General features: G+C 41.8%; 1 protein-coding gene across 1 annotated transcript in view; it reads right to left on the bottom strand.

The window, feature by feature from the left end:
• ASB13 (ankyrin repeat and SOCS box containing 13) overlaps positions 1–13,470 on the bottom strand; it is a 72,029-nt gene that overhangs the window by 41,205 nt on the left and 17,354 nt on the right. Inside the window, exons 4-5 of the mRNA XM_077758412.1 lie at positions 7,649–7,879; positions 7,242–7,439 (exon numbers count right to left, since the gene is read on the bottom strand). Of these exons, the coding sequence (XP_077614538.1) occupies positions 7,242–7,439; positions 7,649–7,879 (429 nt within the window). The remainder of the gene's footprint in view (positions 1–7,241; positions 7,440–7,648; positions 7,880–13,470) is intronic.

Below are 13,470 nucleotides of genomic sequence, written 5' to 3'. Positions count from 1 at the left end.
TTGTTGAGGAACCTCTATACTGTCTTCCACAATGGCTACCCCACTTAGCATTCCCAACAGTGCATGAGGATTCTTCTTTCTCCACATCCTCTCCAACACTTACTGTTTCTTGTGTTTTTATTTTAGTCACTCTGACCGGTTTAAAGTGATACGTTAGTGTGGCTTTGATTTGCATTTTCCTATGATGAGTTGTTTTGAGCATCTTTTCATGTCTTTGCTGGCCATCTGTAGGTCTTCTTTGGAGAAATGTCTGTCCATGTCTTCTGCCCATTTTTAATTGGATATTTTGGTGTTGAGTTTATAGGTTCTTGATATATTTTGGTTACTACCTCTTTTTTTGGATATACTATTTACAAATATCTTCTCCCATTCAGTAGATTGTCTTTTAGCTTTGTTGATTATTTCCTTTGCGTGCAGGAGCTTTATATTGTCATGTATCCCAATAATTTATCTTTGTTTTTGCTTCCTTTGCCTCTGGAGACCTATCTAGAAAGATGTTTTTATGGCCAATGTCAGAAAATTATTGTCTGTGCTCTCTTCTAAGATTTATATGGTTTAGAGAAGGCATAAAAAATCACATCACTTTAATACATGTAGAAAAAGCATTTGACAAAGCACATCTACTCAGGAGACACAGGATCCAAAGCAGGCTCCAGGCTCTGAGCTGTCAGCACAGAGCCTGATTCAGGGCTCAAACCCACGGACTATGAGATCATGATCTGAACTGAAGTTGGATGTTTAACCAACCGAGTCACCTAGGAGTCCCCAAATTGTTATCTTTATACATCATATGTCCATTAAAAGTTTTATAAGTATTGATATGTGCAATGATATTTTAAATCAGTGGAAAAAAAGCGTTACTAAAATACATCTCTACTATTTTTTTTATGTATACCTATGTAGTTGTCTTTATTAGTACATATTATTTCTTCTTTTGGATTTGGGTTATAGTCTAGTTTTATTTTTTTAATTCCAGTTTGAAGGACCTGCTTTAATATTTCTTCTAGGACAAATCTGCCAGTGACAAACTTTCTTAGTTTTGATATGGGAAATTTTCTTTCACTTTTGAAGTATGTTCTTGCTAGATACAGAATTCTTGGTTGGCAGTGTGGTTGTTTGTTTTGTTTTGTTTTTTTGTCACTTTGAATATGTTATCCTAGTGCCTTCTGGTTTCTATGGTTTCTAATGAGAACTTAACTGTTAATCTTATTGAAGACACCTGTCCATAATGAATCCCCACCCCCTTTTTTTCTTTGTGGTTTTCAGGATCCTGTTTTTTACACCCAATAGTTTGATGCTGATGTCTGTAGGTATGGATGGATCTCTTTTAATTTATCATACTTAGAGTTCATTGAAAGATTAAGTGTTCTCATTTCTTTGAGCAAATGCACAACTCTGCACACATATTGGGTCTTCTAGATCTTCATAGATTTACTGGGGTTTTTTAAAGTTTATTTATTTATTTTGAGAAAGCAAGAGTGGGGCAGAGGCAGAGAGAGTGAGAGGGAGGGAGGGAGAGAGAGGATCCCAAGCAGACTCCATGTTGTCAGTGAGGAGTCCAACATTAAGCTTGATCCCACAAACCATGAACCATGAGATCATGACCTGAGCTGAAATCAAGAGTCAGACACCTACCTTACTGAGCCATCCAGGTACCCCGATATATTGGAGTTTTAAAAGCTCCCTATAGATATCTCATTCACCAGGTTTTCCACTTAAGTTCTCGGCCACCCATTCATTTGCCCAAACTGGTATCATCTTCTCAGATGGCTTTCTGTTAAACAACTGCCACTGATTGTTTTCAACCAATGCTTTTGGGATTGAGCATTTTTCATAGAGTAAAATCTTTCCAGGTGAAATAAAGACAAATCTTGTGAGTGGGATTTTTCTAGGAGCCTTCAGAAGAGTAAATAGTGACAATTCTCTGACTATGAGGATTTGGGGGAGCTTCAAACCGGTCTGTCCCCTCTGATGTCTGCTGCCTATTGGTTCTCAAAGCTACTGTGGTTGTGAGGCAGCTGGTTTTACCAAGTACTACATAGCTTGGGCAGGAAGGAAGGAGAATAGAACAAATTAAAAGACCCCAAAGCTTACACTTTTTACTGTGATCCAGCTCTTTCTCTTAAATTTCCTCAGATTATTGTAAGCCTTTGTATAAATTCCAGATTTCTGACAAAATCATTTTAACAACTTTTACCAATTGCTTTTTATGGAGGAGTGGATTTGAAGGTCTGTACTCTGTTATTCTCAAAGTACTTCTCCCACCAATTGTCTTTAAAGATATTGTTTAAAAGGAGAAACATATCTTTCCCATATATTCACAATTAAGCATTTCAAGCATCTATTGTTGCTTTGGGAGCCAAGATTCCATCTGGAATTACTGTGCAGACCAATGAACTTTTATAGTACAGGTCTCTTGGCAATAAATTCTCAACTTTTGTCTCAACATGTCTTTATTTCTACTTCATTTTTTGCATGTAGCATGTCTTTTTAAATTTTAATTCTAGTATAATTAACATACAGTGTTATGTTAGTTTCAGGTGTACAATATAGTGATTTAACAATTCTATACATTACTCCATGCTCATCATAGTAGGTGAACTCTTAATCCTCCACCTATTTCACCTATCCCCTAACTACTTCCTCTCTGGTAACCATCAGTATTTTCTGTACATTTAAGAGTCTGGGTTTTTTCTTTTTTCCTTCTTTCATTTGTTTTGTTTCTTAAATTCCATGAGTGAAATCATATAGTATTTGCCTTTCTCTAGTTTATTTCATTTAATATTATATCTTGTAGATCCATCCATGTTGCTGCAAATGGCAAGATTTCAATTACTTCATGGCTGAGTAATAGTATATATATATATATATATATATACACCACATTCTCTTTATCCATTCATCTATCAGTGGATATCAGAAGTGACATCTGGGTCACTTCTATAATTTGGCTGTTCTAAATAATACTGCAATAAACGTTATTGGTGCACATATCTTTTTGAGTTAGTGTTTTTGTTTTCTTTGGATAAACACCCAGAAGTAGAATTACTGGATAATATGGTAACTCCATTTTTAATTTTTTGAGGAGCCTCAATTCTGTTTTCCACAGTGGCTTTACCAGTTTGCATTCTTACCAACAGTGCAAGAGAATTCCTTTTCCTCCATATCCTCTCCAACACTTGTTTCTTGTGTTTTGAGTTTAGCCATTCTGACAGGTGCAAGGTGATCTCACTGTGGTTTGATTTGCATTTCCCTGGTGATTAGTGATGGTGAACAATTTTTTCTATGTCTGTTGGCCATCTGTATGTCTTCTCTGGAGAGATGTCTGTTCCATGTCTTCTGCATTTTTGGTGTTCATTTTTATAAATTATATATGTGTTTTGGATACTAACCCTTTATTGGATATGCAATTTGCAAACAACTTTTTCCATTCAGTAGATTGTCTCCTAGTTTTTTTGATTACATCCTTGACTGTGCAGACGCTTTTTATTTTGAGGTAGCTCCAGTAGTTCATTCCTACTTTTATTTTCCTTGCCTCAGGAGACATATCTAGAAACATGCTGCTACTGCCAATGTCAGGGAAATTGCTGTTATGCTCTCTTCTAGCATTTTTATGGTTTATGCCCCTCATTTATGTTTTTAATCCATTTTAGATTTATGTTTGTGTATGGTGTAAGAAAATGTCCCAGTTTGATTCTTTTGCACGTAGTTGTCCAGTTTTCCCAACACCATTTATTGAGGAGACTGTCTTTCCCATCGCTTATTCTTGCCTCTTTTGTCAAAGATTAATTGATTATATATAATCATGGGTTTATTTCTGGGCTCTCTATTCTGTTCCATTGATTTGTGTGTCTACCATACTGTTTTGATTACTACAACGTTGTAATATGGCTTGAAGTCCAGAATTGTGATGCCTCGAATTTTGTTCTTATTTGTCAAGATTGCTTTGGCTATTTGGGGTCTTTTGTGGTTCTATACACATTTTAGGATTATTCTATCTTCGTGAAAAAATGCTGCTGGTATTTTAATAGGGATTGCATTAAATGGGTAGATTGCTCTGGGTAAGATGGAGATTTTAACAATGTTTGTTCTCCCAATCCATGAGCATGGAATGTCTTTTTTTTTTTTTTTTTTTTTTTTTTTAAAGTAGGCTTCACAACCAGCACAGAACCCAATGTGGGGCTTGAATTAACAACCCTGAGATCAAGTCCTGAGTTGAGCTCAAGAGTTTGATACTTAACCGACTGAACTATGCATGTGCCCTGAGCATGGAATGTGTCTATTTGTGTAAAATCTTCAATTTCTTCATCACTGTTTTATAGTTTCCAGACTATGGATCTTTCACCTCCTTTTATTATATTTGGTGCATAGTAAATGGAAATGTTTTCTTAATTTCTCCTTCTGTGCTTCATTATTAGCGCATAGAAATGCAACAGATTTCTGTACATTGATTTTATACCCTGCAGCCTTACTGAATTCATTGATCAGTTCTAGCAGTTTTTTGGTGGAGTCTTTAGAATTTTCTCTATGTAATGCTATCTGCAAGTAGCAAAAGTTTTACCTCTTCCTTACCAATTTGGATGCTTATCCTTTTTCTTGTTTGATTACTATGGNAATGCTCTCAGTTTTTCACCATTTTGAACATATGTTACTTGTGGGTTTTTCATTATATGCTTTTATGCTGAGGTATGTTTCTTCTAAACCCACTTTGTTGAGGTTTTATCATAAATGGACGGTTGTGCTCTGCCAAGTGCTTTTTCTGCATCTGTTAAGATGATCATATGGGTTTTTAATCCTTTCTCTTGTTGGTTTATCACATTGATTAATTTGATTATACTGAGCCACGCTTGTATCCCAGGAATAAATTCTTCTTGATTGTGGTGAATGATTTTTTTAAATGTATTGTTGGATTCAGTTTGCTAATATTTTGTTGATAATTTTTGCCTGTGTTCATCAGAGATACTGGCCTATAGTGTTCTCTCTCTCTCTCTCTCCTTTTTCTTTAAAATAGTGTCTTTATCTGGTTTCTTATATCAAGGTAATACCTCAGGAATGAATTTGAAAGCTTTCCTCCCTCTTCAATTTTTTTAAATAGTTTGATAAGATTAGGTATTAACTGTTCTTCAAACATTTGATAGAATTTATCTGTGTAGCCATCTGATCCTGGGCTTTTGTTCGTTGGGAGCTTTCTGATTACTGATTCAGTTTCATTGGTGGTAATCGTTCTGTTCAAATTTTCTATTATTCAGTTTTAGGAAGCTTTGTGTTTCTAGGGATTTATCCATTTTTCTAGGGGTGGGGTGGTTTTTTTTTGGTATTTATTTTACTAAGATTTTGAATTCCAGTAAAGTGAATGTAGTGTTTTATTAGTTTCAGGTGTACAATATAGTGATTCAACAGTTCTATACATTACTCAGTAGTCATCATGATAAGCATATTCTTTAATACCCATCACCTATTTCACTCATCCCCCCACCCACATTTCTCCTTGGTTGTCCAATATGTTAGTCTATAGTTTTTCATAATATTCTCTTACAATTCTTTGTGATATCAGTTGTAATTTCTCCTCTCTCACTTCTGACTTTGTTTATTGGAGTCCTCTCTTTCTTTTTGATGAGCCTGGCTAAAGATTTACTAATTTAGTTGATCTTTTCAAAGCACCAGCTCCCAGTTTCAATTACCTGTTCTATTGTTCTTTTTAGTTTTTGTTTTGTTTATTTCTCTAATTTTTGCTTTTTCCTTTCTTCTACTGGTTTGGGGTTTTGTTATTTTTCTAGTTTCATTACGTATGATATTAGGTTGTTTATTGGAAATGTTTCTTCTTGAGGTAGGCCTATATTTCTTTCAACTTCCCTCTTAGAACAGCTTTTGCTGCATCCCAAAAATTTAGATGGTTTTCATTTTTATTTGTCTGCATGTTAGACATCTGGAGGATGTTCCATGTGCACCTGAAAAGTATGTGTATTCTGTTGTTCCTGGGATGAAATGTTCCGAATACCTCTGTTTGATCTATCTGGTGCAATGTGTCATTCCAAGCCATTGTTTCCTTGTTGATTTTCCATTTGGATGATCTGTCCATTGACGTTGATAGGGAAAATCTGTTGTAAGATGGCTGCCAGGACTAATAAGAAAACACCTGTCCCTGATTAAGGAGGAATGCGGAAGTAACAGGCTATAATTGTTCCCTCTGCTAATGCTTGGGGCTCAGACCTCTGAGAATGATCTCCTTTGAGCCCACTGGTGTAAAATAAACCTCCTGCCTTCCAAGATCTCTGAGTGCTGCTTGGTTCTTCTGCTGGGTGATCCAGACCAGATTCTGCAACATTTGGTTCCCTGACCAGAAAACCCAACCGTGTTGGCCCATTGTTGCCACCGGTTTGGAGAAATGCCTAGGCAGTGACAGAGCTCGGTTGCCTCAGGCCGGACCCACTCCGCGGTCCTGCCAGACTCGAGGAGACTTGGCAAGTGAGGACCTGGCACCGACGTTGGAAACCGGTAAGGCCTGGGCCCTAAATCTGTCCTGTCCTGCCCACCCATAGTGGTGGACGGGGGAGCTGATCACTCCCCAGAGGCCTCAGTGGTCTCATCCATAGAAATTCTATGGAAGGGAATGTAACAACCTCTGGTGTGTATGTGAGTGTGAATGTGCACCTTGGTCTGGCTTGCCTGTCAAGTTCGATTCCGTGGCTCCATGGGTGGGTATCCTTAAGGTCCCCAAAAGCCTACAGAGTCTGAGTGGGCCCATCTGCGATTCCACAGTGAATGGCATACAGTCTATGGTGGAATAATTGGGGTAGCTTCTGATCATAAATCACAAAACTGAGACCGCGACAGCTAGGCATCACCTAAGGTCCTTCAGGACACTGAAGGCCAGACGGGCATCTGACTGGTCTCCTCATTAGAGGGGCCACTCCTACTCCTTTGTCTGTCTTTGTGACCCTGCCTCATGGGAACATTGTGGGGTTGGGACAGAGCAAACCCACAGTTCTTGAAACTGTGATTAAGAACTTTGAGAAAGGGTTTTCAGGAGACTATGGAATTAGGATATGACACCTAGAAAATTAAGGACCCTATGTGTGAGTTGGAATGGCCCACTTTTGGGGTAGGATGGCCATTGGAGGTGAACCTTAGATGGCCCAATGGTCCGCCACATCTAGAGACCCAGGTTACCCTGATCAGTTCCTGTACACTGACTGCTGGTTAGAGATTGTCCAAATCCTCCCCCCTTGGGTGCAATTTACCTGCAATGAACAGGGACAGGCTGGGGTACAGAGGTCCTGACCTCCACAAATTCCTGCCGGTGATCTGGAGGAAGAAANCCGTCAGCACCTGAGCCCCCAGCTCCCGATACTCCACCACCTCCGGACTCGACAGATCCTCTCTCCCCCAGACCAGTGGCCAGGCTGTGCCCTCAGCCGGGTGCAGGTGCTCTCCAGATGCTGGTACGAGAGACTGGTGCGTTGGTCAGGACGCCAGAATGAGGGAAACCTGAGAGGCGTGATGAAAATGGAGCCCTCCAGCCTGGCCGCTCGATGATGCATTACCAGCCTTTCTTCACTACTGATCTCCTCAATTGGAAACATAACACACCATCATACTCTGAAAAACCGCAGGCAATGATAGACCTGATGGAGTCTTCCAGACCCACCAGCCAACTTGTAGAATGCCAACAGCTGCACTGCACGTTGTTTAACACTAAAGGGAGATGGGGAATTATGGGAGGAGCTCGGCAATACCTTGAGGAACACGCACCCGCAGGGGTTGTCGATCCTGGCACCTGGGCTAGAACTGCCGCACCTGAAGAACGTCCTCCGTGGGACTTCACTACAGAAGGACAAGCCCACGTCCGCCGGTACCAAGAGGCTCTCCTCCCGGGGACCTGAGCAGGGACTAAGAAGCCCCTGAATATGACCAAGATATCCTCCATCACCCAGCAGCAAGGGGAATCCCCCGGGGATTATGATGAGAGGTTATGCGAGACTTAACGCATTTACACCCTGTTTGATCCTGAGGCACAAAAAAGCCAACAGATGGTAAACACCTCTTTTGTGGCCCAAACCACCCCACGTATCAGAAGAAAGCTCCAAATACTTGAGGGTTTTGGTGGAATGAACATCACACAGCTGATCAAGGTTGCTAACAAGGTCTACATGAGCAGGGAGGACACTGCCGGGAGGGAAGCTGAGAAAATGAGGAGAAAGGTCAGCCTCCTTGCCGCTGCTTTAAAGGAAAAGGACTATGAAAGCATGAAGGTTCCACCACCAAAAGGGGGGAAGCCCAGGACGTCCTTAGCAAGGGCTCAACGCACCTACTGCAAGGAGTAGACATTGGAAACCTAAATCTCCCAACCAGGGAAAGTCCCAGAAACTCAGCTGACACGTAAAAGAACCCTGCAGAAAAGACCTCATAGGGCTAGCAGGAATAGATTCAGATAGAGGAGGACCGAGCTCACTTCTTCTTGGCCCCCATGAGCCACAGTCATAATGAAAGTAGGGGGCCAAACTATGACTTTTACGGTCAACACGGGGGCTGAACATTCTGTGGTCCCCTCCCCCGTGGCCCCTCTTTAGAAAGAAGACCACTACTATCCTCAGGGCCACAGGGAAATGGGCAATGCAACACCCATTCTGCCAACTCCGTCAATGTGAACTTGGGGGCCACATTGGGGCATGAGTTCCTCTAGCTACCCGAGTGCCCTCCATCAAAAAGTAAGGAAGAAATACTAAAACTCTTCAAGGTCATCTGGTTTCCAAAAATGGTTGCAGTTCTAACTGCAAAGGACACCAGAAAAGATGACCCTACAGCACGAGGAAATGGCCTGGCAGATGAGGCAGCTGAAGCAGCAGCCATTAGAGAGGCAGATAAGTCCCCTCTATTACTATGACTCTGACACCCCCAGCAGAGACCCCTCCACCAAAATATACTAAAAAGGAAATTAAATGAGCTGAAATCGAGGGGGCCATCCAGACCAAGGAAGGATGGTGGAAACTGCTAGATGGGCGCGTCTTTGTCCCAGCAGCCCTCAGAGGGCATCTAGTTGGCAAATACCATCAACTCCCCCATCTAGGAAACACTGCATTAGAGGCCCTCCTCAAAAAGCAGCACTACATCAGCCAGCTGCCGCCATTATGTCAAGCAGTAAGTGGACAGTGCGTGATTTGCACCAGGAATAATGCCCGATCCATGCTGTGACCCCTGCCAGGTGTCCAAAGGGTAGGAGCTACCCCCTTTGAAGATCTAGAAAGAGACTTTACAGATGTCCAACAAGTTGAGGATTTAGATACCTCCTGGTAACAGTCTGTACATGCTCTAGATGGGTTGAAGCTTTCTCTGCCAGGATAGAATGGAGCCAGAGGTAGCTGAAGTCCTCCTAAAAGATTGTCTGCCGGTTCGGCCTGCCGGCCACAATCCACAGTGATAATGGACCTGATTTTGTAGCGGACGTTATACAAACTTTAGCCAACTCCCTCAACATCACTCGGAAGCTTCACGCTGCTTAGCGGCCTCAAAGCTCAGGGAAAGTAGAGCAAATGAATAGCACCCTCAAGGGAACCTTAGCCAAGTTCTGTCTCAGAGCTCCCATGGCCAAACCTGTTGCGCCTGGTCCTTAAGGTTTCTCCCCCTTTGAACTAATATATGGGAGGCCCCCTCCATGTCTAGGGAGTCCCCTAGGTAGCCTACACCAAATAGGGGATAAAGGAATAAGAGAGCAACTTCAAGCATTAGGGGCCACCCTAAATAAGTCACACCATTACCATAGAGAGGGCCCCAATCTCTTTAGGATCCCTCCGTACACCTTTTCTCACCAAGGGACTCGATCTGGATCAAAAATTGGAAGAAAGACCCTCTCAAACCACAGTGGACTCGGCCTCATACCATTATTCTGACCACCCATACTGTCCACAAGTTGACCAATGTCATTCCCTGGGTTCACCACTCCAGAGTCAAGAGGGTCAATCTTGAGGAGCCCCAAAACATGGAAGACTGACCCAATCTGACGAACCCACTCAAAGTGACCTTCTGGAGAGTCCTAGATTCTTAGGATCTTCAGCCCTGCTCCAGCCACATCCCGGGAGCTGGCTGGTCTATGCACGGCAGAAGCTTGCAGAATCACCATTCTGATAAGATAGGCTGTCCTTACTCTTTGCCATCCGGTTGGCAGAGGTTACCAGAGAAAGCTGGGGAAACAGTCACTTTCCTCTTATGAACAGATGTTCTGCTGCTATTGATTGCCTCTAATCTGGGCCCCATTTGGAGCCGGTAAGAGCAGGGCACCTTCAGTAGAACAATCTAAAGATGACGCCCTCTAATACAGACTAGGTCCGTTTAAAGGGGCATCAAAGAGGGGAATGATAGGGAAAATCTGTTGTAAGATGGCCAACAGAACTAACAAGAAAACACCTGTCCCTGATTAATGAGGTATGTGGAAGTAACAGGCTATAAATTGTTCCCTCTGCTAACACTCGGGGCTCAGACCTCTGAGAATGATCTCTTCTGAGCCCACTGGTGTAAAATAAACCTGCCTTCCAAGATCTCCGAGTGCCACTTGGTTCTCCCACCAGGTGATCCAGACCAGATTCCGTAACAATGGAAGCAGGGTGTTAAAAGTCTCTGCTATTATCGTATTACTATAAATTAGTTCCTTTATGTTTCATATTAGCTGCTTCATGTATTTGGGTGCTCCCATGTTGATATTTAATGTATCAACAATATATCAAGCAACATATCAACAATATAAAAAACACATATAAGTAGGGGCGCCTGGGTGGCTTAGTCGGTTAAGCGTCGGACTTTCGCTCAGGTCATGATCTCGCAGTTCGTGGGTTCAAGCCTTGTGTGGGGCTCTGTGCTGACTGCCAGCTCAGAGCCTGGAGCCTGTTTCAGTCTGTGACTCCCTCTCTCTCTGACCCTCCCCTGCTCACGCTGTCTCTCTCTCCTAGAAATAATAAAAAAAACATAAATAAGTATTTACAGTTGTTTTATCTTCAGGCTGGATTGTTTCCTTTAAGGTTATGTCATATCCTTCTTTGTCTCTTATTACAACCTCTGTTGTAAAGTCCATTTTGTGCAATATAAGTATTGCTACCCATCTGTCTTTTACATCCATTTGCTTGATAAATGCTTCTCCATTCTTTTCCTTTCATTCTGCCTGTGTCTTTAGGTCTGAAATGAGTCTCCTATACATAAGGAGCGTATAGATGGGTCCTGCTTTTTATCCACTCCATCCCCTATATCTTTTGATTGGAGCAGTTAGTTCATTTATATTTAGGTAATGATTGATAAGTATATGTTGCCATTTGTTTCTTGTTTTGGGTTTGTTTCTGTAGTTCTTCTCTACTCCCTTCTTCTCTTGCTCTCTTCTGTGATGGTTTGCTGGCCTTTAAAAGAGATAAACTTGGATTCCTTTCTCTTTATTCTTCGCTTATCTATTACCAGTTTTTGATCTGCAGTTACCATTAGGTTTATATATATGGCATCTTAGGTATATACCAATCTGTATTAAGTCGAGGGCCATATTATGTTCAACCAATTCTAAAAGCACTAAATTTTTACTTCTCTCCTCCCACGTTTTAGGTATTTGGTGTCCTTTTATGTATCCATTTATTTTGTGAGTCCCTTGACTGATTTTTACAGATATACTTAATTTCACTGTTTTTGTGTTTTCTACTTTTCTTACTTCTGCTTATAGTCTTTTCTTTCCACACATAGAATCCCCTTTAACATTTCTTGTAAGATTGTGTTAGTGGTGATGATTTTCTTTAACTTTTGTTTGGGGAACTACTTTTCTCCCTCTATTCTGAATGATAGCCTTGTTGGATAGATAGTATTGTTGGCTTCAGATTTTGCTCTTTCATCAGTTTGAATATATCATGCTGCTCACTTATGACCTGCAAGGTGTCTGCTGAAAAAATCGTGCCTTACGGGGGGTTCCTTTGTATGTAACGGTTTTCTTTTCTCTTGCAGCTTTTTAAATTCTCTCTTTATCACTACTTTTTGCCATTTTAATTACTGTGTATCTTGGTGTGGACTTTATTGTGTGGATCTTGTGGAGGGCTCCCTGTGCTTTTGGGACCTGGATTTCTATTTCCTTCCCCAGATTGTGGCTATTTCTTCAAATAAATTATCTGCCCCCTTTTATCTTTCTTCCTTTTCTTGTATCCCTATAACGGTAATATTATCACACTTCATTGTGTCACTGAGTTCCTTTTATCTATTTTCATTTTTTATTTTTATTTTTCTCTCTTCTACTTAGCTTGCTTGTTTCCCATTAGTCTGTCCTCCAGGTCACTGATCCATAAATAGTCTACTATTTATTTCCTCTTGTGCATTTTTAATTTCCGTTATTGAGTTCATCTCTTATTAGTTCTTTTTTATTTCTTTGGTATGGATCTCACTGACATTCTCCACTCTTAAGTCAAGTGAGTATTTTTATGAACACTAGTAGAAATTCTCTATGAGGCGTATTACTTATCTCTGTTCAGTTTAGCTCTTGTTGTGATTTTGTCCTGCTCTGATTTGCGACCTACTCCTCTGCCTCCTCATGTTGGTTAACTCTCTTTTTCTACTTGTTAGGAAAGTCAGGTACATCTCTTCCTCTTGAAAGTGGTGTCCTTATGAAAAAGAGGTCCTGTAGTGCCCTGCAGCGCAGTGTCCCCTGTTCACCAGAACCTGATGCTTCAGTGGGGCCTCCTATTACATGTGTTGTGTACACTCTACTGTTGTGGCTGACTTGTGTTTGCCATGAGCCCAGTGATCTGCAAAGGCCCTTTGCATGTTGTTGGCACAATTTGGCCCCTGTTTTGTTAGTGAGTCTGGGGCCACCTGGGGCATGAGTTGTGTCAGACTAGGCATTGCCAGAGCTGTGGCAGCACCAAACTGCAGGGTACTCTACTCTACCTGTGCTGTCCCCTGAGAACCATTTTTGTGGCTGGGCCGGGCCTGCAGTAAGACCAAATGTCTGCCCCCAACCCACTTCTGGGCCACGGTCAGACTGCTGTGTGTGGTTCTCTCTCTCCAAAGCAGGAGTCACTGGAGAGCGGTGCTGGCCTCTGTTGGAGCTGCTTGCACGCTGCCGCACTTGTCGGGGCTGTTTGGATGATTTCTGCTGTGGACAGCTCCACAGGAAACCACAGGGGCAGGCCATGCGCTGTGAGCAGAGTCTGTGCTGCTCTGCTGTGAGAGGAAGCCAGGAGGGAGGAGTCCGCGGAAGAGTGTGCAGTGGGCGAGAGGCGTTAGCAAGCTAGGTTAGAGCGGTGGCTCTGCGCGGATTCTCACGGATGCCCATGTATCTAGGCTGGGGTGGGTGGGTGGAAATGGTGACTGCCAGCTCTTTTTTTCTTGGAGAAGTCTCCCAACGATCCCTGCCCCTCTATAATCTCTTCTAAACCCCAAAGGATTTTCTTTTCTTTTTAAAAAGTTTTTATTTAATTTTAGCTAGTTAGTTAAGATATAGTGTAGTGTTTCAGGAGT

The sequence above is a fragment of the Crocuta crocuta genome, unplaced genomic scaffold (assembly GCF_008692635.1).
Source record: "Crocuta crocuta isolate KB4526 unplaced genomic scaffold, BGI_CrCroc_1.0 scaffold32, whole genome shotgun sequence".
Lineage (NCBI taxonomy): Eukaryota > Metazoa > Chordata > Mammalia > Carnivora > Hyaenidae > Crocuta > Crocuta crocuta.
The sequence above is the reverse complement of the archived record's forward strand: the minus strand, read 5'-3'. Positions and strand labels throughout refer to the sequence as shown.